At 45.5% G+C, this 24,281-nt stretch overlaps 1 protein-coding gene across 26 annotated transcripts in view; it reads left to right on the forward strand.

Moving 5' to 3' along the window:
* The window catches only part of Clasp1 (cytoplasmic linker associated protein 1), a 222,816-nt gene that overhangs the window by 176,837 nt on the left and 21,698 nt on the right, over nucleotides 1–24,281 (forward strand). For 16 of the 26 annotated variants that reach the window (XM_076941001.1, XM_076941002.1, XM_076941004.1 and 13 more), the window contains 5 exons: nucleotides 3,864–3,980; nucleotides 10,404–10,554; nucleotides 19,264–19,507; nucleotides 21,668–21,858; nucleotides 23,682–23,810. In XM_076941001.1, the coding sequence (XP_076797116.1) occupies nucleotides 3,864–3,980; nucleotides 10,404–10,554; nucleotides 19,264–19,507; nucleotides 21,668–21,858; nucleotides 23,682–23,810 (832 nt within the window). The remainder of the gene's footprint in view (nucleotides 1–3,863; nucleotides 3,981–10,403; nucleotides 10,555–19,263; nucleotides 19,508–21,667; nucleotides 21,859–23,681; nucleotides 23,811–24,281) is intronic. The other 10 variants (XM_076941015.1, XM_076941025.1, XM_076941022.1 and 7 more) reach the window with 1 other exon arrangement.

The following is a 24,281-nucleotide window of genomic DNA, read 5'->3' on the forward strand; positions in this document are numbered from 1 at the left end:
GCAGAGGCTAGGACAGGTGTGGGCTCGCTCTTCGTCCGCTTGTACCTGTGGAACAGTTCATGCTCCATGTCCTCTGTAGGTCTATCGCTTTAAACACTGAGCCAGATACCGCATGACTTAAACACTGAAGGTCACATGAATCCCCAAGGAAGCCCTTCAGCTGTCCTGTAAAACACAGAGAACCATAATGGCATTACTGAGTTGCAGTAGACCCTTTAGAGTCTGCACCAAGCCTGGGGCAGTTTTCCAGTCCCCTCCAGGCCTATCCATGTCCTATTTAAAGCAGATGCTGCTCTGGAAAGACAGTGGCTGGGGACCTGAGCGTCATGGTGTTCAGCATGTACAGACTCCTGTTAGTCTGGAGACTTAACTTCTTACTTGTTAATTTTTCCCCTGAGCTGGGTCTGCTAAGTAGTCCTGATTGGCTTGGAACTTAACATATGTGTCTTGCCTCAGCCTCTAGGCTCTTGAGCCGGCAGTCATATACCACCATGCCCAACAGTGGGGACACTTCAGAGGAGAGGTGTCTCAAATCTTGTTAGGCCTCAGCATGGTGGCTCTGTGAAGCCACAATATACTCTGGACCAGCAAGGGCCTCAAGTGCTGTATTACATCTAGGAGAAGTCAGGGTCCTCGGGCTATGAAAATACGCCAGATAGACCCCTTCCTAGTAAAGGCCTCCATCAGCTGAAAAGATGGACACATTTATTTCTGTTTTCACCTTTTGTTTTGGTTTTCATTTGGAGACAGGGTCTCATTTAGCCCAGGCTGACTCAAACTGTGTAGCAGAAGATAACCTTGAATTCCAGATCCTATACCTTCACTTCCCCCAGTGCTTTGGAATTGCAGGCATGTAAGACTAAGCCTGGCACACTGGTTGGTGCTTTTAAATATAACTTTTTGTGGATTCCTTTCTTACCACTAGCATCCTCTTCAGATAGCAGTTATACCATCAATATCATGCAACAAAGTCTGTACTTGGGGAAAGATGTGTTTTATAAGCAGTTACAGCACCTTGCTGTCTTTGTATGTGCTGTACTGTCAAGTACTATCTGTGATATCAGATCCATACTTGATCTGTAGTATCAATCCTGATGTTACATCTCTAGATTCAATCTATGTTGTCAGGGTTGCAGCATCTTAGAATCAGACAGGCGCTGATGAGCAGCGCTCTGCCCTTCCCCCTTCCCCAGTGACTGAACGCCAAGATCCCTGAGTGGCCAGGGTGCAGTACAGACAGTCAAAACTCTATGGAAAATGCATGTTCTCTATAAATTGATGCTTTGTCTTCTTGACTGGGAAGTTTGTCCTTCCGCAATGCACACGCAGTTCATACACCCTTTAGCTACTGCATCAACAGGTCATGAGAAAAGACATTTCCTCAAATTAAGCATTTTACTACTCTGATACTAGGTTTTTAAAAACTGGCTAGAAATTAATCTCTGTAGGTCTCCAAGTCATTAAAAATGTCCCTTAATTCTTAACCATAGCTTTTTTTTTTTTTTTTTTTTTTTTTAACTCTTAGATGAAAGAAATGAAGAGATTTATTTTCAATATCGAAAGTTCTGGCTGTGGCCAGCACATATTTTCTCATGGCCAGATCTTCTTGAGTGAGTTACTCAGTTAATGTAGTTTCAGGTTAAACACAAGAGTTGAATAGCTTGCACATCTCTCAACGCGATAAACGTTACAGTGAAGCTGCCACCATGTTTCTAAGTCCCCTTGAAGCATGATCTTGACTCATACGTACCTTTTATTTTGAAGGGGATATAGAAGACTAGCTATTTGGTTTTTTAGTTCTGTGCATCAAGATGAACTAGGATTTTTGTTTTAATCTAAAAGTTCTGTAATTTGATCATGCTTATAATAAGGAACTGTTGTTTTAAAGTGATAACAGTTCTAATTCGATGGTAACTTGAGATCTCCCTGGTGAGAAAGTTCTTTTCATCAACCCAGTAGTATCAGAGATGTCTACAGGTAACATGTTGTAGACTGTACCATTACTGGTTAGTGTGTGCTCTGGGTGGCTACCAGCCATTCCCAGCTAACGGACCAGTATGACATGATATCTGAGTGGAGATTATCATTTAACACATACTTATATTTTAGCTCATTTTACCCATTACAATTTTGTAGTAGAGAAAGAGTTGCAGTTGCAAGTGTCTAAGATCTTGCTGCAGTCTGGTTTATGTTCCTGATGAATATGTCCCAGAACAGAATGGAACTGCATGGTTACCTCTGGGTGCACTGACAGATGTGCCCTTCAGATAGCTCTTGTGTTTCTCCTGGCTAGCTGCAAGCCCACGTGTGGAATCATACTTGGGTACCATCCCTGTTCCCTCTCTGTTTATCCCTAGCCCAGAATGTGGCTTGAAAAAGGGCCTTTAGATCCTGTACCACAATGGCCTCTCATCTCCAGGCTGTATTTTCCCTACAAATGGCTTTTGTGAGCCTCCTCAGGAATGCTAACACCTCGGGATGCCTGCTGTGAGAACTGTTGGCAGCACTGAAGGTGGTGATGGCTCAATTGGTAAATCTTCCAAGCCTGAGGACTTGAGTTCAATCTTTAGAACCCATTTATTAAAACAAATTTAAAAGGCTAGGCATTCCCAGCAGTAATGAGATAAGAGGTGAAGACTAATCCCCAGACTGTGCACACAAGCTAACCTACCTAGCCTACTTGGTGAAGTTCCCAACTACTCAGAGGCCTTGTCTCATATAAAAAATAGAAGGTGTCTTAGTAACGGTGCACCTGAGGTTGTCGCTTGACCTCCATATAAACACATATACAAACTGTGCTGCAGTAGACAGGATGCTATGGACTCTGCCCTGTGTTCTCAAGACTTGTGGTAGGAGTTAGAACTTCCCTGGGGTCCTCCACAAGTCCAGATCAGTTACTGACACTGTGACAAACAATTAGACATCTGTGTTCCCAGGTGCATTTTAGTTTCCTATGGGTGATACAGAAGAGGCTGCCATTTCATGTCTGTAGTTCATTTTCTCCTCTGAGCTAGCCAGCTGAGACTTAACTGGCTTCGTCTACCCACCCTCCCATGGCACCCTGTCTTCTGAACTCTGACTAGATTCCCAGCTCAGCAGCACTGTCTGCTGCCTTGGAGTCCCCACACTATAGTGTGGTCCTAGAGCTCCTCAACTGTCCCACTTGAATTAAGTCTTGAGAGTGCCGCCTTGGTCATTTCTGAAATGACTCAGGTACCACCTCAGCATCCTTAGTTTCCTGTGCTTCCAGTGCATGTCCAACCCAGGCAAACAAGCACGCCCTCTCACGGTATGTGCATGGCTGCACTGGGGCCTCACTTGACTTTGGTTTTGAGGTTTTTTGTTTGTTTGTTTGTTTGTTTGTTTGTTTGTTTGTTTCCATACAGTATTTTTCCACGTAGCTTTGGCTATCCTGGAACTCACTCTGTAGACCAAGCTAGCCTCTAGCTCATCTGTCTGTGTGTACACCTATACGCCAGAAGAGGGCATCAGATCCCTTTATAGATGGTCATAAGCTACCATGCAGTTGCTGGGAATTGAACTCAGGACCTCTGGAAGAGCAACCAGTGTTCTTAACTGCTGAGCCATCTCATCAGCCAGCCTCAGTTGATTAATGCAGTCACCTTAGCCCATGGTTGGGGAAGAAAAGAATAAAAACAGTCCTAACTGAAGAGCAAAGTGTAAAATGAACCTGTTCTTTTTTCCCTCCATGTACAAAGTACTAAATATTGTTCTAGTTGATTTTATGAGACTTTGTCAGGAAAGAGGAGTTCTAAAGAAACTCTGATGGAGCATCTTTCTCCTCCCCTCCCCTTTGCACCTATGTTTTTCTCTCTCTGATTTTCCTCTTCTGATCACTGCAGTCGGTTGTGGGGTTGGAGTGCCGACGGGCTATCGAAGCCCCCACCTCCCTTTTCTCAGCCTAACTCCATTCCCACCGCTCCCTCCCACAAGACTCTCAGGCGCTCTTACTCTCCCAGGTAACATGCTACCTGTTAAATTTGTTCAAGATGTCACAATATTATTGTGTTCCCAGTATTGCCCTGGGTCTTTGAGAAAGTCTCCAAGCTCCTCTGGTGAGACCCTACCTCCATTTAGACTTGCAGGGATGGAGCCTGTGTGAGATGTGGGGGCAGGAGCAGGTTCAGGAGCCAGGCTGCTGCTCTATTGAAGGGACAGTGACACTTTAACCGGCCAGCCAGATTCGTCACCATTTACTCTCATGGGCTGTGTGTCCTAGCATAGCATTCAGGACCCATCATGATCTCCAAGTGAACAACGGTGAGCTCAGTTTTCTTGCTGTGAGTCCCAGGTGCAGAAGAGCTCTGCTAAGGGTCGGGTGAGACTGTGCTTTCCACTAGTCACTGTCCCTACTGTGAGTGCACAAACAGACTGATTTCCGTGGATACTGTTTGACAGCAACCAAACAGAAAGCCCTGAGAGGTGTATCTTAGTTTGCTTTTCACTGCTGTGATAAAACAGCATGACCAAAACAGCTTGAGGAGGAATGGCTTTGTTTCTGCTTACAGCGTGGAGTCCATCTTCCAGAGCAGTCAGGGAGGGAACTAAAGGCAGGAACTGAAGCAGTAGCCATGGAGGAGCGCTGCTTACTGGCTTGCTCAGCCTGATTTCTTATACCACTCAGGACCACCTGCGCAGGGCATGACACCACCCACAGTGGGCTCCCACATTAATCATTAATCAAGAAAATGCCCTACAAGCAATGTGATGGAAACATTTTCCCAACTGAGGTTCCTCTTCCCAGATATATCTAGCTCAAGTCAGGTTGACCAAAAAAAAAAAAAAAACCAGGATAGGCTGTGTCATTGTCTCATTTCCCTAAAATGCCCTACCTAGGGCTGAAGTTACAGTTTCGTGGCAGAGCTCTTACCTAGCCTGTATGAGTACTCCAGTACTGCCGAAGAAATAAATAAATGCATCAATTAGGAAAGGTGCCCTACTTTCAGACAGAAAGTTATTTGTCCCTAGCAAGCTGTCGCCGCTGGTAGGAGTGAAACTGCCAAGCGCTGGCTTAGTGCCCTGTGTTACACATCTAGAAAGACATGGCTCCTGTCAGGTTTTAAAACAATTATGTTCATGATCTCAAGGAAGTTGTGTATATTCCCTCAGACACCTGCTCCAGTTTCGTGAATACTGTTGTGAAGACCCAGAGCTGAGAGCATGCATGCCATTGCATGGGCAGAACCCCCGCTGTCACTGTGCTCTGTAAGAGTGTGGACCCAACCGTGTAAAAGGATAAAAGTCTTAAGAAAGCCAGAGGGCTTGTGAGGTGAAGATACTTGCTCCACAGAGTTGCCCTCTGACTTCCACATGTACACCATGGAGTCTTAGCGTGTGCACATGCACACACACACACAGGCATAATGTTAAATTTTTAAAATTTAAAAATCAAACCTAGGAAACAAACATAGCAGCTGCCATGCATTCCTATGATAGCTGATGCACAGATTTTATCCACTTTCTGGATGCCTGCGCTTGTCACTGTTCTGGGGGTACACCTGTCACCCAGTGTAGACCTGCTTCGTTGACTTCCCCCAGTACCCTGCCCTGCTTACCCTTCATCCCACTCATCCCCCAGCGGGATGTCAACATTGGCCTCCGGAGGGCATCCCTCTCCAGAGTCACCTTTCCCAAATGCATGTGTAACATGAGTCTAACTCAGTTGGTAATAGTTAATGCTTACACTGTGGGGTGGGGCTCTGTAGTAGAATGCTTACCTAACATGCCCAAGGCCCAGCATTAAGGGTCGGGGGAAGATGTAAATAGAACTTCCAGTAAGCAACTGAGGGAGAGAAAGCCAGTGGGTTTCGAAGACTCTATTGATTTCATTAGCAAAAGTATTCTCTTTCTCTATACCTGGTATTCTTAGCCCTTAAATGACAAAAAAAAAAAAAGGGGGGGGGCCAAAAAACAGACTTCCTCTCTCCCCATGGGTTTCTTTTTATCATTCTGACCCATGTCCTTTCCCACCTACCATTTGGTTCTCCACAGGGTAATCACTGGGCTACATTAGGGTGACATGACCTGCCCTTAGGTCAGTGTCTGCTGGTTGACTGAGTTACACTTCATAATCTAAGGCTCACAGTGAAGCCTCTCACTCAATGTCTAATTGGAAAGTTTACAGGTGACCAAGGCTTGAGCGTTCACCCAAACAGTTCTGTCCTGGGATTGTCTCCAGGCTAAACTGGGGCACTCTGTGTCACATGCAGATTCACCTCACCAGTCTGCACGGTCTTCATGGGTCACCCCTCAAGTCTCAGGGTTGGGGGCTAGAGAGGAGCACTTACTGTTCTATCAGAGTTTCAGACCTAGCACCTCTCTCAGGGGGCTCACAGTCTGGGCTCTGAGTGCCTATGCAAGCATGTGCACATACAAACACAAAAACAAAAGATAAACATTGAAAACAAATAGACTTAGGGTTGTTAGTCTAACTCACTGCCTGATGACAGCTTTCCTGGGGAAAATTTCCCCTACGAACTGAAGGCTTAAAGGTTATTGATCTGAAAAAAGGCCAACAGTAGACAAGATCAAGCAGAAGGGGATGTTGCTGGTCACTAGAGAGCAGTCATCTCTTGCACCCAGAGCTTCATTCCAAGGGGCACTTGAAGAAGTAACCTCAGGGATTGTACACATGCTGCTGCCAATGTGACAGCTGGAGCTGTTCATTCCTGCAAAGTGACAAAGGGGACAACAGCTGGCAGAGCCTTTACTTTCCTCTCTTCACAAGAGGCCATTGTGACAGGGCAGCCATTGGAACTGGAGTGAAATATTTTAAGGGAGTTTGGGTTGAAAATCATGGGGTGAGTTTATCTGAAAGCCAACATTTTCTGAAGAGACACATTGAAAATAATATTGTGACATCCCTTAAAGACTGACCGTTTCTCCAGACCACCTCTTGTCCATCCATCACTCTTTCCATTTTTTTTCTTTTGCATGGGCTATGCTGTTATATTTGGTTTTTGTGATTTAAAGTATTTAAGGCATTCTTTTACATCTTGTATATATATATTTTTTATTTGAGTCATAATATTCAATCTCTCTCTATAAAAATAGTGTACTGGTCAGATGTATAAACACTCCTGTGCATAAGCTGGTGTTGCAGACTGCCTAGGACAGGGACATGGAATGTTCTCTCTGGTCATACTTTGAGTAGTTCTGTACAGTTGCCTTGAGAACAACCTGTGAGCTCCAAATGCCTGGAACCCTTGAGTACTGCTCTGTGTAGTTTTTAATTTAACTTCTCATGGCTATGCACGTTGAGTTGCAGCTGCAGATGTGTTCAGGGATCGTGTTTGTTTTCATTAGGTGCCCAGGCTAGTCTTTGAGCTGACATGTGTTGTCAGAACTCTCCTAATACAGCTGACACATGCTTTCTTCCATTTATCAAGAAAGATACATTCTGTCTGGACCAGCTTTGTAGTGCTAGGTGCATAGCTTCCGTCCATGAGAGTGAGCTCAGGGCTGTTGCTGTAGCCAGCATGAAACAATACTTGGATCAGTGCACCCTCCGGTGGCTATTTCTATGACACTTTCCAAGGGAGGAACTTAGTAAATTCTGGTTGTTTTTAACTTAGAGGAAATTTGCTTCTTGTGCAATGCATGGCTTGGCAGTGTTGCCGGTAGGAAGGAATCTCACCGGTGGACACCTTGTTACTTCAGTTCTCACCTTGTTAAAGAACTAACGATGCTGTTGCTCGGTTCGGTGCGCCCAGCTCTGGCTGGCTCAGGACTTTGTATAAGTGAGTTAGCCTTCAGCATCTTGTCTTTTCTCGACTACTGTATCAGTTACTTTTCTATTGCTGTGATAAAATAGACAACTTAGTTTGGGCTTATGGTTCTAGAGGGATCCTGGCAGAGAGGCATAGCAGCAAGTGGCAGCCATGACAGCAGGGAGCTGAGAGATTCAACTATGGGCATAGACTCATAGCCATATGATGATACCAAACGTGTTCAGCCTAATTTCAAAGTTCCCATAATCTTTTCAGTCTAAAGCCCCATCTCTTCTGAGATTCTAGGTAATCTCTTAATTGTAACTCCCTGTACAATCAACGGGCAACTTATGTATTTCCAGTGTATCCAGTGTATAATGGCACAGAAGAGACATTACCATTTTAGAAGGAAGGGAAGGGGTATAATCAGGAAATACTGGACCAACATAAGACAACTGGCAGGGCAGTTGCTGAATCCTCTAGCTCTAGGTCCATTGTGTGGGGCTTTCATTTCAAAGGGGTCAGATTTCTCTGCCCCTCCAGCTTTGCTGCTTTTGATGTCTCTCACTTCCTTAGGCTGGTTCTCCTTCCTGTGTACAGCTTTACTTGACAGGTATCTCATGGCTCTGGCATCTCCAACATCTTGAAGCCTCCACCTCTCATATAGCTTCTTGCCCTCTCCTGGATTCCCCACCACACATTCTCTCTCTCTGAAACTTAAGGAAAAATCTTTCCCTCTTGCATCATTCCTGCCTCTAAAACCAGTACCACATGGACAATCCTACCCAGGTCAGCACAGCAGCGCATTAGATGCTTAGCTGGGTGGTCCTGCCTGTGCAGAGCACGCCTGTCTTTATCTGCTAGTCTCATGAACAGCCTCTATTTCAGCACAAGTCTTGACTACAACATACAGCTTCTCAGCACTCTTTTCTCTCCACAATGTGATTTTTATTTCTCTCTACCCCATTTATTCTTTTTCCTTGAAGACTGATTCAGTAACAACTTTGCTACAGATTCAGTGTTACCCCTGTCTTGAAATTTCCCAAACCAAAGAAATTAGCCCATTGCTTTTAAATTTAGCCTCAGGCAGGTTCTTTCCCAAAATATCACAGGAATGTCTCTAGTCCAGTCCTAATACTGCTGCCCTCTGCAACCTCCTGAGCTGGGCCTCTGCAGTCTGCATTGCCCTCAGCACCTGCTGTTTTCCGGGCTCCTACAGGATGGCTCTTCTGAGAGCAGTTAATCACTTTTCTAGCTCAGAGTTCCAAAGTGAACATACTAGCATGGCCAGGTTCTTCAGAGCAGTAGCCCAGTCTCTGGTGCCAACTTGTGTAATATTCTTCTGTTGCTATGATGGAACACCATGACCAAGGGAGCATCTAGAAGGTTTATTTGGGTTTACAGTTCCTGAGGGTAAGAGTCCATCATGGTGGGAGGCATTGAAGTAGCAGGCGTGGCGGCAGGAAGAGGAAGCTGAGAGCTCACAACTTCAAAAGCAAGGATGATGCAGAGAGATCATACTAGAAAGTAGGCAAAGCCTCTTATTGCCAAAGCCCATACTGAATGACATACTTCCTCCTAGTACCCACACCCCAAACAGTGCCGCCAGTTAGGGACCAAGGATTGAAATGTCAGAGCCTGTAGGAGATTCTCACTTAATCTACTCCAAATGCTTTCATAAAACAAGCAGTGTTTAAGCTGTTTTTTTTTTTTTTCAAACTGTCCTTAGTTAATTGTCCCACCATGCTTTGTTCTTGTCTACCCATCCTGTGCTTTTTTTTTTTTTTTTTTTTTTTTTTTAATTTCAGGAAAGGTGTGCGTGGGTGTTTTCTTCTCATGACCCTCTCTGTTGTAGCTTTTTCTTACATCTAAAGAATTTGTTGACAAACTGCAGGACACCAAAATACTTTTTTCTTTTTAAAAAGCATTTCTGCTCTATGGTGTATTTTTATTAGTGTCTCAAAGGATAGCAGTTGGCATCACTTTTCCATAGGGGACATTTTTCTAGAAGTGTTTTTTGATGTTCATTCAGGAAAGTGGCTCATCTCTTTAAGTGTTGGCCTTCACAGAAGAATCAGGTGTTCCCAGCAAGCTCCTGGGTTAGACCACGTGGGACTTGGAGCCGCAGGGGCCGATGAGATTAGGTCAACTTTGAATTCCAAGCTGGTGTCTTTTGACATGGGGTCTTAGTTGTTGCTCTGGACTGGATTCTGGTGTGCCTAGCCGACCTTGTAAAGTGGTTTGTTTTGCTCTTCAGAAGTGTCTGTAGTTCTAGCTTATTTCCATGTGCCTGTTCCTCTAGAGTTTGTACATTTGAGACCAGTAACAACTAAAGTAGCTTTTTTCATCTTCAAGGTAAGAAAGTTACCTTCCACCGTCATCCCTGTGTGCATTCCGTCACCCCCGTCACCCCTGCGTTCTCTCATCCTCGCCTCGTGCTTTCGTTCTCACTGGTTCCCGGGTGCTGGTGTACTGTGTCTGGGGCTGCCTGTGACATGGAAGATGGCCAGTGGCAGTGCCCTGACAAGAGTTGTCCCCTTTTGTTCCAATTAACTGAAAACCCAAGTATAATGAGTCCTACTCTAAATTGTAAATCAGCAAGGCCTGTGTTTTGGTTTTATGCACATACCTCAGGTTTTTCAAAAAAAATACTATTTTTTTTTCTGATTATAGCATGCTGGACTATGACACGGAGAACCTGAACTCTGAAGAGATCTACAGCTCTTTGCGTGGAGTTACAGAAGCCATCGAAAAGTTCAGCTTCCGGAGCCAGGAGGATCTAAACGAGCCAATCAAACGAGATGGCAAGAAAGATTGTGATATCGTGAGTATATCCTGGGCCTGGTTAACTGCTTGCCAGCAGTGGCAGCAACTTGTGACTTTCCCTCACTCAACTCCCTGGTGACAGTGTTCTCTGCTCTGGTGTTAAAGTAATAGTATTTTTAGAAGCCTAAGGCAGTTAGTTTTAGGACATTTCAGAAGAGCGGTTCTCAGCTTTTGTTCCTTTGTCTTGGGCCTGTTTTCATTCCTGTAAGTATTTGCCTCACAACCATGAGGGGCCTGACTCCTGCCTCAGAACCACATTTTAAAGGGGAAAAAAAAAAAAAAAAAAAAAGCTTGTTTTGGGGTGGTTATGGTAAAATCCCAACACTCAAGAGAAAGGCACAGGTCTGTGACTTAGAGGCCAGCTTGGTCTCCAGAGTGTGTTCCAGGACAGCTGGAACTACACAGAGACATCTTACCTTGAAAAACAAAAACAAACTAAAATGCTTGGCATGGTGGGATTTGTCTGAAAGCCAAATTTCAGGGAGCCAGAAGCCCTAGCACAGTGGCTCTTAACTGGAAGGGCAAACGAGCCTTTCACAGAGGTAGTCTAACACCGTCCTGTTTATCAGATAGTTACAGTACGACTCCCAACTGTAGCAAAATTAGTTATGAAGTAGCGACAAAAATAACTTTATGGTTGGAGGTCTTTATAGTATGAGGGATGTTTTAAAGGGTCGCAGCATTGGGAAGGTTAAGAACCACTGCACTAGACTAAAAGAAGTTAACAGAGGGGCCAGAAACCTCCTGGGCTCTTGATTCAGGCTGATGTGATCTGGTCTGAGAAGGAGAAGAAAGTGAGCAAGCATGCAGTAATCTGTTCAGAACATCATGGACTTAACTTGGGTATATGTGGATGCCAGAGCCTGCAGATCAACTAAGCAAACTAATTAGTGGTATTGGGAGTTTAGGTCAGTAGCTGAGTCCAGAGTAGAGATTTGAGAGGCACTGAGAAGTGATTCTGTCATTGGGGGGTGGGGGGGGTGGGGGGGGTGGAGAGGGAAAACAAGTGAAGGCTGAAGTGCCCAGGCACCTGGTGGGGACAGAGCCCTGGGGAGCTACAGCCCCAGGGAAGCCAAGGGTGAGGTCATATTTTGTACAAATGCCTTGATGAGCGCTAAAAGGAGTAAAACTAGACAAAAGAAAGTAAAGAGAGGCACGAGAAACCTTGTATTTCCAAGGGCCCTATGAAGGGAGGGGACAGGAGTCAGAGTTTCAGGGATAGAGAAGAGAGTAAAAGAGTGAGACACTAAAATACCGCACAGCCTTCAGTTCCCAGCACCAAAATGAGGCAGCTTCCTGTAACTCGAGTTCCAGGGGAGCTGATGTCTTCTTTCTCTCCCAAGGGTTCCTATACATACTTGATGCACATAAACCCACACAGGTGCATGCAACACGCGCACACACGCACACACTTTAAAAATACAATGCAATCATCCCTCGTTATCTGCAGCTCTGCAGTGCCTGAGTCCTCTGTATCCTCAAGTGTACTCAGGTCATCTCTAGATGTTGTAGCACCTACTAGAATGTTCTAACAGAAATACTGTGTGTCTGTTACACTGCCATTTAGTAAATAGTGATAAGAATAGTTGCCTCATCAGGTAAGAGATCATGACCTAAGTTTGATCCCTGGAACTCACTTGCTGGAGGGAAAGAACCAACTCTCACAAGTTGTCCTCTGACTTTCACATGTGTGAATATCCCCGATCAATAGATAGATAGACAGACAGACAGACAGACAGACAGACAGATAGACAGACATTAGTGAATAAAGTTATTAGATTTATTTTATGTGTCTGAATGTTCTATGTGCCTCTGTGTGTGTGTGTGTGTGTGTGTACCGTATGTGTGCCTGGTTCCCACAGAGTTCAGAAGAATGTGTCAGATCCCCCTGGAAGTGGAGTTGTGAATGCTTATAAGGCACCAGGTGAGTGAATGCTTAGAGCCACTTGCATCCTCCAGAAGAGCAACAAGTGCCCTTAACCACTGAGCCGTCTCTCTGCCCCACCCCAACCCAATTAAAAATAAAAGTTTAAGAACATAGTCTGTATACATTTAGTTTGGATACCAGCCTTTTAATGAATATTCTGGTACATATTTGACTGACTCCACTGAGAAAGAGCCTGTGCATATGAAGAGCTGACTGAATTTCAGGGAGTGGCTGTTTATGACAGACAACATTGCCAGAAGGTGATGATTGGCATAGGGGTAAATATCAGAGGTGGAGTGTAGTGGGATATTTTCCCACTACATTTGTATAAAGCTCAGAGATTGGGCTGTATGAGAGGTAGGTGGAGTGAGGAGTCTGAGAGGAGAGGAAGAGGAGAAGCTAGGAAGAGAGGAGAGATATAGGAGCCATGGGTCCATATTCCGGGCCTCTTCCGTGTCCCCTTTGCCCGTGAAAGAGACACGAGAGGCAGTGTTCGGGTAGTTACCACAGCGAGGCTTTATTCTTGTATCAGTAGAAACGGAAGACACCAAGCCCGGAAAAGGCACTGCTTATATACACCCTAGAGTGGTGTGTTTACTTCTGATTGGCTGTTCACTCATTATCTCATATTATGCCCCGGGATGGGCAGTGACTTTGGCACGCTTTTGCCTTTTGCACCTGCGCAGTTAGTTGTTTACTTGTGGGAGCACAGGATGCCCGAGCCATCTTGTAATGGCGAATGCTATCACCGCTAACCGCGGCTCCTAACAGGTCCAGGATGGTCCTAGGTAACGATTTATATCTAAAGGTTAGATATTGGGAAGCACCTCTAATTGTGTGGGCATCTTGTTAATTTAGCATTGCCAATTATATAAAGCCTTTGGATAATAATTAAGCTTTAGAGTCTCATTTCTACCGGGTACTGCGTGGATGGCAGGATGGTCTGGGCTCAGCCAAGCATTGTGGAGACAGCGTGGTAGATTGACAGAGCCATCTCCCACGATGGCATCTCATGGGTACCAGGGACGGTGCTTCTGGCCAGCCTGAGCCGTGGCAGCAGTGAGTACTCGCCACTGGCCTCAGGCCTTGCCTAGTCAGGAACATGGCAGCACCATAAAAACAAGTCAGATTGGGTGCCACCAATATAAAATCCAACCGTTACAGTTCAGTAGTAGAGCACGTGCTTAGCATCTTGAGGCCTGGATTCAATTCCCAAGACCATATGTATGCACAGAGATCATGATCCAGTGCCCTAAGTACCAGTGGCACTGTCCTAGTTTGCTTCTCTGTTGATGTGATACATATTAACCTGGGGAGTGGCTAGCTAGGTTTATGTCAACTTGACACAATCTAGAGTCATTAAGGAAGAGGGGGGAACCTCAACTGAGAACAGTGCCCCCACCAGATTGACTGTGGTACATTTTCTTGATTGATGACTGATGTAGGAAGGTCCAGCTCACTATGGGCAGTGCCACCCCTGGGCTTATGCCTCTGGATGCTATGAGAAAGCAGGCTAAGCAAGCCTTGGAGACACAGCCAGTAAGGAGTGTTTCTCTGTGACATCCGATAGTTCCTGTCTCTGTGTTCCTGCCCTGAGTTCCTACCCTGGCATCTTTTGGTAATGGAGTGTGACCTCAAAGATGTTAGCTGAAATACCCCTCTCCCAGGTTGTTTTGGTCATGGTGCTTTCTCACAGCAACAGAAAGCCTTATTAAGACAAAAAGAAAAAAGTTTACTTCATCAACAACAATTGTCGAGGGAAGCCAGGGCAAGAAGCTGGAAGCAAACACTGGAGCAGAAACCACAGAGGAACACTGTTTACTAGATTCTTCCCCATGGCTTTCTTGCTTGCTTTGTATTTTTGTTGTTGTTATTGTTTGTTTGGTTTTTTTTTTGTTTCTTGAGAAAGGGTTTCTAGATATAACAGCCCTGACTGTCCTAGAACTCACTCTGTAAACCAGACTGGCCTCAAACTTACAGAGATCTACCTGTCTTTCTGAGTGCTGAGATGAAAGGTATGTACCACCATTGCTCAGCTGCATGGCTGTCTTATACAACCCAAGACTACCTGTCCAGGGGTGGCACCACCTATTCAATCAAATCAAGAAAATGCCCTACAGGCCAGTCTAATGGAGCCATTTCCTTAACTGAGGGTCATTCCTCCCATGTGATGATAATTAGTGTCAAGTTGACAAACACAAACTAGTACAGACACATTTTCAGTCAAGTCAGAGCTAGTGTTATCTCTTTTTAAACTGCACAGGCAGGCAGGCCTAGCTTGCCAAGACAATGCATAGAAGCAAACTAGAGCTGGTGGGTGATGGTTCACACAAGAAATGCCAGTGTTAAAAATGTTGGAGGGGAAAACGTTAAGCAATTACAGAGGTGCAGTGTCGAGGACTGCTCGGCCAGATGTTGGAACCCATACTGCCAAAAGCTTGGGGGCCAAAATTGGCTTGGCTAGTACTGCTGTTCCGGTCAGCGGGTCAGGGTTCAGCAAGAGAGTGAGGGCAGACGTGAAGAATGGAGACTAGACAGAGTATGATTCAGTCCTGTTTGTTCTCGTCTCTCTTCTCTCTTTCCAAGTCCCTTGTTCCTAGTCCAAGTCCCAAGTCTCCTAGTTCCAAATCCCAAGTTCCTAGTCCATTAGTCCCTCCAAGTTTCCAGTCCCCTCTTCTGTCTGCCTCTTGCCTTTCATAAGTCTCACTTCTTAAGTCACACCTTTAAGTCTCACACACCCAAGGGAAAATCCTGGGTATCTAAAACAAGATGTTATCAGAATGTGCTCAGCTGTTGTAGGCTGTTGAAAACAAGTCTCTTGTCAGGGTATATGGCTCAAATTTTCTGCAAGGATGATAGCTGCCTTCTGTTGGCTCCCCACAGTGCAGGGACAAGGCATCTGGGTTCCAGTTTACTTTCTGTAGACATTATGACACTGAGTGAAGAGAGACTGTAATCAGTGAAATGCAGGTGCTATGTGAGATGAAGGGAATGGTCTGGAAGTCACTAGGACTGTGTTTAACAAGAGTGAATGTCAACTTTACCAATAATTTATCCTAAGTAAAGAGCTCAACAAAAGAAAAGAACAGTGTATTTCCACAAAGTAGCATGTTTCAATATTATCTGCAACCTTTTAAAAAAGGGTGTCCACTTTATTAAAGCACAAGTAAGAAAAGTAGTAGTGTGGTTACTCATGATCACCACAGAGTTTTATCTACGCATAAATTGCTTATACAGTGAGGAGAACAAATGTCAATTGTATGTATCCTAGAATTCCCATCTTTGTAAACTCTACACGTAGAGAAGGATGGAGAAGAAATACACATACAAAGTAAGGTTGGAAGACTGGCAAGGTGGCTCAGAGGGCAGAAGTACTCACTGCTCTGTTCAATCCCTGAAACACAAAGGAGGAAAGAGAACAGAGTCCGTGAATTTGTCTTCTGACCACAACACACACAGAGATATGCACATGCAGGCATATGCTTACCCACACAATTATTATTATTATTATTATTATTATTATTATTATTATTACTAATACTACTATTACTGTTATTACTGTTATTATTGTTAATTTTCTAAAGAAATAGTTCCATTAAAGTGCTTAGAAAATAAAGGTTAATTATGTTTTTAAGATTTTTTTAATTTAATTTAATTTTTATTTTCTGTGTATGAGTGTTTTGCCTGCATGTGTGCTTTGCACCCATAGAGGCCAGGAGAAGCCATTGGAATCCTCTGGAACTAGAGTCATGTGTGGTAGTGAGGTCCAGACATGAGTGCTGGGGACCAAACTTAGGTCCACTGCAAGAGCAGGTCACGTTCGTAACTGCTGAGCGTCTCCCCAGCCCCTAGATGTTCCTCAGCACTCTTTACAAGTGACAGTTCATTAGAGCCATGCTGTAGGTTTGTTTTTGGTCAGATGTATATATTTTTTAATTAGATATTTTCTTTATTTACATTTCAAATGTTATTCTCCCCCCCCCCCCAAATCCCCTATCCCATCTTCTATCCCCTACTTCTATGAGGGTGCTCACCCACCCACCCACCTACCCTTGAATTCCCCTACTCTGGGGCATTGAGCCTTCATGGGACCAAGGGCCTCCCCTCCCATTGATGCCTGACAAGGCCTTCCTTTGCTATTTATGTGGCTGGAGCCATGGGTCCTTCCATGTGTACTCTTTGGTCAGTAGTTTGGTCCCTGGGAGCTCTGGGGGGTCTGGTTGGTTGATATTATTGTTCTTCCTTTGAGGTTGCAAACCCCTTTAGCTCCTTTGGTCCTTTCTCTAACTCCTCCATTGGGGACCTTGTGCTATAGTTTTTAAGAGAGTTATAAAGTCACCCACAAATTACCTCCTACTAAGGATCATGCTAATAACTGCCTAAAGCCGGGCAGTGGTGTTGCATTTAATCCCAGCACTTGGGAGGCAGAGGCAGGCGGATTTCTGAGTTCGAGGCCAGCCTGGTCTACAGAGTGAGTTCCAGGACAGCCAGGGCTACACAGAGAAACCCTGTCTCAAAAAAAAACTGGGAAAAAAAAAAAAAAAAAAAAACCTTAAAGTAAATAAATAAATAAATAAATAAATAAATTTTTAAAAGGACATAGCCTACACTTTTTGCTCTTATTTTGTGAGGTCTATCTCTATATTATTTATCTCTGCATCTTAAATGTAGTATTGCATCTTATTTGCAGGTGTCAATGAGAAATGCATTCTAGATCTTTTATGAAGTATATGTACAAAAAGTTGCAAGTGTGGGTTCACACGGGTATCTGTAGACCAGCATTTACAGTATCATTGGCCACAGTAGCCAAGGTGAATACAACCCCAGTGTGGATCAGCAGGTGCATGGGTAAAGATGTGACAGACAGTGGTCACAAGGAAAGAAATCTGTGCTGTGCCATGACCTCGATGAACTTGAAATAATGCCAAGTGAAATGAGCCACATGGGGAGGACCAAGTGTTTGCTGTTTTCCCTGTATAAGATACCTAGCATAGACAGGTTTGTAGAGAACACAGTCACGGTTTGTGGGGCAGGGGAGTTGTTATCTATTAGGTGTGAGGTTTTGCAAGGATAATGAGAAAGTTTGGGGTGTACATGGTGTTGATGGTTACACAACATAGTGAATGTACTTAATGTCACTGAAGCATATGATTATGGATGGTTGAAATGATAGGTTATGTGTATTTACCACAACTTTTAAAACCATATAAACATAGAATAAGAGTTGTATCTTGTTAACAGCACAAATACGGTTTTGTGGGAATCTCCAAATACATTCTGGATTCCTGGAAGCCGTGTCCAGGTGGGGAAATACCTTGCCCATTGCCAGCCCAGACTTGTCCACATAATACTGTTATGTAGGGGCTGAACAGTCTACTGTGCCCAAGCTAGAGGCCTGATACCATGTCTTAGTTTCTGTTGCTGTGCTCGAACACCATGAGCAATAGCAGCTTGGGAAGGGGGAAAAGGTTTGTTTCTGCTTACAGTTCCATGGCAGTCAGTCCATTCCTGAGGGAAGTCAGGGCAGGAGCTGATGCAGAGGCCATGGAGGAGTGCTTCCTACTGACTCGTTCTTCATGGCTTGTTCAGCCTGCTTTCTTATAACACCCAGAGAGGCTTCACCCACAGTGGACGGACCCTCTCACATTAATCATTGGTTAAGAAAATGGACTCCAGGCTTGCCCACAGGCCAGTCTGCCAGAGTCGTCTTCTCAGTTGACATTCCCTCTTCCCAGATGACTCTGTATTGTGTGGAGCAGACACAAAACTAGCCAGTACTGCAAGACTATCACACACAAGCCAAAGGCCACTGAGAGGCAACTGTTAAGACAGACTCGGGAGAAAAAAAACAGAGTTGAGTACAGATCTCCAGAGAATGGGAGAGTGAGTGTGGGTGGTAGATAGTCTTACAGCTCAAGATTAGAGGTGATTTTGAGATAATCCGGCTTCACCCCCATGATTATCTCAGAATATGTACAAACCAAGGGACTGATTTGTAGATGATGTTCAAAGTGCTTTAGGCTCTGAGCTTTTGCCATGGGGTATTATTAAGTTACTCTTGAGAAGCCATTGCTGTTGGCATTGGAGCCAGAAGCCACCGAAGTCTGAAGCAGGCTTCTCAAGAATGGACAATGAAGGATGTGCCTTTTGATATTCAAGGGGCTCTTTAGACTGGGGTGGTGATCCTTCAGACAACTCATGAGTACAGTGACTCATCAAATAACACAGAAAAGGAGGCTTACTACCCAAGCAGAAGGGGGAGGGGGGCTCAGTTTAGATAGAAACAGCAGTGGCTCCACATATGCGAGCACTTGCTCTTCTTCCAGATTTGGTTCCCACACCCATGTCAGGCAGCTCACAATCGCCTGTAACTCTAAATCTAGGGAAGAACGCCCTCTTCTGGCCTCCGTGAGCTCTCTGTCTGTCTCTGCCTCTCTTTAAAAAAAAATGTTTTAAATAAAATTAAATACCAATAGCTGTTATTTTGTCATCAGCTAGCTTACAAATGGAAATCTCTGGACCCTCTAAGAAATTTCTAAGCATCAAAGAAAAAAAGTGTGGGCTGGGCATGGTAGTACAGACCTTTAATTCCAGCACATGGGTGGCTGTGAATCTGAGTTCAAGGCCAGCCAGGACTACATAGTAAGACCCTGTGAAAGAAAGAGAAGAGGAGTGAGAAAAAAAGAAGGAGAGAAAGACAGAAAGGGCTCGGAGAGAAGGAAGGATGAAAATGAACAGGTGTGGGAGAAGGTTCTAGATTGACTTTGTGCTCTTTTCTAGGTATCCAGAGATGGGGGAGCAGCCTCACCTGCCACCGAGGGCCGGGGAGGTAGTGAGGTAGAAGGAGGCAGGATGGCTTTGGACAACAAGACCTCCCTGCTCAACACGCAGCCTCCACGTGCCTTTCCGGGGCCAAGAGCACGGGAATACAACCCGTATCCCTATTCCGACACCATCAACACCTATGACAAGACGGCTCTGAAGGAAGCAGTGTTTGACGATGACATGGAGCAGCTCCGAGACGGTCTGTCTGCTTGCCTCCCCGCCCCCTCCTCTGCCACCTAGACTCCTTGCTCTGCTATCACACCCCTGTGCACCCTACCAAACACAAATAGAAATATGGGGTCTGTCCTAGTCCACCATTTGCTCAAAACTGCTTATTGAGTCCCCGATGTGCGATTAGGCTTAGGAAGACCCTTGTGGTGTGTGGGCTTGCCCTCTGTATGCCTACTGTCTGTCCATGGAGGCTCTGCTGCTGGGGCTTTGCTAGAATGCGTCGACCAGGGCGTGCAACAGGGCACAGGCATCTTATGCTTGATCTCTGTGACAATCCTGGCCCACACTGTCCCAGCTCTTAGTCATGAAGGGGAGGTCCCAAGACCATGACAAGGCTTCTCTCTTCCTCAGGGTGTTCCTAATCTGTGCCATGCTGTCTCAGAGGTAGGATCTGACAGCACTTACATTACACTCGGCACTAAGCTAAAAAGCATATGCCCATTAACTCTTGAGATTATAGATGCTTGTTCTCGTTTTACAGGTTATAAAATAGATTCAGAAAGATTAAGATACTTGCCCAAAATATAACATAGGGATATGTCTTGGATTTTCTGTGAGTCCTATGTCAAGACCAGTATCCAGGAACAGAGAATGTGGCTCAGGGATTGAATTGTCCTTAGCACTGTGAGGCCCTGGATTCAATCTCCAGGACCAAAGCTAAATCTAAGACCAGTGTCCACCAGCAAGTAAGCTGTGGGTGACCAGGTAGTGGCTTAATGATGTTTGTCCCAGCAACTTACCTTTTTCTTTCTCCACCTCACTCTCTACATTCACTTGCTTTGTTCTAGTGCAACTCCACGTGATTTTTCTTTCAAATTGTACATCTGTTTTGTTTGACTAGAGTTTGAATGGAGAATTAAGTAAATCAGAATTCTAAATAATTAACACCTGCCTGAATGCTTTCTGTGATCATGAAATGCTTGGGTCGTCCTGCCAGGAAGAAAGCAAGGAAAGCGAGGCACACTTCCTGGATGGGTGCTTCAGCCTGTCTGGATAGAGTGAGCGCATTTTAGAGGGGGCTGCTCTATGAGCAGGTTCAAGTCCCAAAGGGAACAAAGGACCTGATACTGTGGAGTAGAAGACAGTTCTCCAGGTGTCCAAAACTGAAGAGGCATCAGGGGTCAGGAACAGCCCTAGAATTGTCTTTTCCCTGGATTTGCCACACGCGGGTCCCTGGAGTGAGGCTGGGGTGGTCAGTGTTCGCTGTGACTTGTGCTTTCTGCCAGAGTGGATGACTTTTTCATTCGCTGGCGAAGTTGCTTTACCACTTCCTTCTCCGATCCTGATCTTGACCAGAGATTAGAGTGTCAGTTGTTTTTATCCACCACCATGGAAGGAAAAGAAGAAAGGTGGGGTGGCGAGGAGGAATGAGAAGCTGTCTGTTTTGAGCTGCCTTATGTGCTTGCCTCCTGATCTCAGAGAGCTAAAGAAATATGCAAATATGCCTCAAGAGAGCACTTGTGATGGCTTATCTCCACCATTGGCTCCTGGTGCTCCCTGTTTGAAGTTGGTTTTTCACAGCTGAGGCCTCTTAAATGAGTATGGACAGGGAACGAGGTGCCTCTGAGCCACCGGCTGAGTCCAGACCCTGCTGGGAGCAGTGCTAGTGGACGTGAGCAAGCCTTTCAGTCTTGCATAGTCTACACGCTTTGATTGGCTGCTTGGCGTCGATGACTATGTTGATTCCCAAGAATAGAGCAGACGTTAGGCAATGTGATAGTGACCGAGTCTTGGGAATGTATGGATGCATGTGAGGATGGGAGGGCCTTGGGCGAATGTTTGCACTGGAATGGGCTCCTACAGGCAAGAGGTTATCTAATAATTAGAGACTGTGATAGTTGAAGAAAGTTTGGAAAAAGATGACTCTCAAGCACTTGAATTTTTTTTTCTTTTAATCTCTGTGTAAAAATGGAAGGGAAGGGAAGACTCGCAGATCACTGATGACATACAGCTGCCTGGTTCTCTGTTCTCACAGCCTGGTAAAAATGTTGGAGGCACACAACAGGAGGCTGGCAGCCAGGCAGGGCAGAGTAGAAGGGGAAAGCATAGCATCCATCTCTCAGTGGTAGGAAAGAACACTCCAGGAGCCCTGTGGCCAACATTTGAGGTGCCATGTGTGTCTCCCCAGTGCCCATTGACCACTCGGACCTGGTGGCTGACTTACTGAAGGAGCTATCTAACCACAACGAGCGTGTGGAGGAGCGGAAGGGCGCACTGCTGGAGCTGCTCAAGATCACCAGGGAGGACAGCCTGGGCGTGTGGGAGGAGCACTTCAAGACCATCCTGCTGCTGCTGCTGGAAACTCTTGGAGACAAAGATGTAGGCACTTACACTTCCATGGTGGTGTTATGATGTCTTTCCTGATCAGGGCTGACCAGCTTTCCTGTGTGGGTTGTGTGCCTGGCTTATACCAAATCAAGTGTTCATCCGGGTTCCACATAGTCCCTGAACACTCACTAGTCTCCAGCAGCCACACCAGCTCACATGTGCAGACCCAAGTCTCCCTGTAACTGGCTGGGCACCCAGCCAATGAAACAAACACCTTTCTGAACCTAGACAGTAATACAGAAATCCCCAAACCCTATTAGTGTAGAAGGCAATCTTCCTGAGTGCATCTTCATGGGTTTCACTTTTATTTCATGTGAAGTAAAGAAATTTAGAAGTTTGTTTTTAAATGTTTAAACTAGTTTATTCAATTGTGTGTGTGTGTGCATATGTAGACACACACACATGTGGAGGTCAGAGGACACTTTTTTCATATGAATTTTGGGGATTAAACTCAGGTCATTGAACTCACTGGCAAGCACCTTTCCCACTAAGCCACCTTGCCTGCCCAGAGTATATTTTTTTTAAGGCCTTACTAAGTGCTGCCTTTCAGGAAATTTCATTTTGGTTCACCCTGTGCCTGTGTTAGCTAATGTTGGCAGGGCAGATGACAAGCTCTCAAGCTGTATTAATAGTTGTAAAACCAAGCCTTCATGCTGGGACATTTGAATGTCGCAGACAAGGCTTTGAAGCATGCCTGGGCCATGACCATACCTGATTCTTAGTAGCACTGAAAGTAGGTACAGATGGGGCAGGTGACCTAGTCAGAATCTTGCCTTCTACTGTGAAGCAGGCCACCGACATAGAATCAAAGGGACAGCTGGGATGAAGTGTCATAAGTTGGGGTCCATCTTTCCACATTGGCTTTGCACGGCCTAGCAGACACAGCTAGAGCACAGGGCTGGGAGGCTTTCCAAGAAGCTAGCACAGTGAGAGGTCATAGGCCAGACCCAGGGTCACAGTGGTAGTGACTGATGCCAGCAGAAAGCAGGGAAGCAGACAGCAGTAAATGCTGCCTGCCCTGGAATTGCTTTCTAACTCTTGGGATTAACGGTGGGGTTTAGGGATAAGTAAAGCTAGGGAGCAGTAATGAAGGGCCCACGCCAACTTTTCTTCAAAGTATTGTCTGTGGAGGCAGTCACACTTGGCTGGGCTCCGGGGGAAGATGGGATGATGTCATGTGGAGGGCAGGTGCTTTATGTGTGAGTTTTCACAGGGCACAGTTGAGTGACAAGGAATCAGGATGTGCTTCTTGGCTCTGTTTGCAGTAAACTGTGCTCTCTTTTCTTGAGATTAGGCGTCTGTTTGGAATGGCTTTCCTCCAGACACATGACTGGGGCCTTAACAGCTAGAGGCCTGTTGCACAGGTGACCTCATCACCCAGAAGGTCAGGAGCAAACGGGTCTCCAGCTGACCTCAGAGAGTTCACAGCCTGGCAGGCCTGTCCATGAAAGAAGATCGAGTGCTTCGGCCTCATCCCTGTGCATGTTTCACACAAGGATTACTCATGAGCCCCAGCTTCAGGAAGTCTAGAAAGGACAGGGACTGGCCATAAATTAGGTGTGCCATCTTCACTTGATCTACAGTGTGGGGCTCATTCTAAAGAAACCTGTGCCAGTCTCTCCAGGTAGTGGGTCCTGAAGATGTCACCACTCATCAGTGCCTGTGGAGTTGACTGTCCAGCCAGCCCATGTTGAGTAGACATGTCGAGGGGCCTGTTAAGAGGCCAGAGCAGCTGGGACAGGGCCTAACCTGTAGGCTCATGCATGCTGTGGGCATGTACTGTTGGGTGACATTTCCTTTCCTCTCTCACCTAGCATTCCATTCGAGCTCTGGCACTGAGAGTTTTACGGGAGATTCTGAGAAACCAGCCAGCAAGATTCAAAAACTATGCAGAACTGACGATCATGAAGACTCTGGAAGCCCACAAAGACTCCCACAAGGAGGTGAGCTAGCTCTGTGGCCAAGTGCAAACAGGGCTGGGTGGGAGAAGGCAGGACCCAAAATGAAATTTCATGCAAATGAATCTTTTCCCTTTAACTTGGCCTGGGTTGTTTGGAGTAAAATTCCTCCTGCTGACATTAGAGCTGAGAAACCACACATCTAAAATGATCACAAAGTACACCTGTGCTCCCAGGTCCCAGTACCTCAGCAGTCACCGGCCAGCTGCATGTTGACATGTTGAGCCTCTGTGGTTCCTTAACCTGGAAAGGCTAGGCGTGTTCAGAATGTAAAGAGCTGTCCTCAAAAAGTGAGTCCAGGGCTGGAGACATGGTTAACTTACTTAATGAAGTCCCTGCTGTGTAAGTGTGAAGACCTAACTGATCTCCAGAACCCACATTAAAAAGTCAGTCTGGGTAGGAAGAAATAAGCATAACCATAGGATTGCTAGCAACCCTACTCAGCAAACCCTGAGG

Source organism: Arvicanthis niloticus, chromosome 10, assembly GCF_011762505.2.
Source record: "Arvicanthis niloticus isolate mArvNil1 chromosome 10, mArvNil1.pat.X, whole genome shotgun sequence".
Classification (NCBI taxonomy): domain Eukaryota; kingdom Metazoa; phylum Chordata; class Mammalia; order Rodentia; family Muridae; genus Arvicanthis; species Arvicanthis niloticus.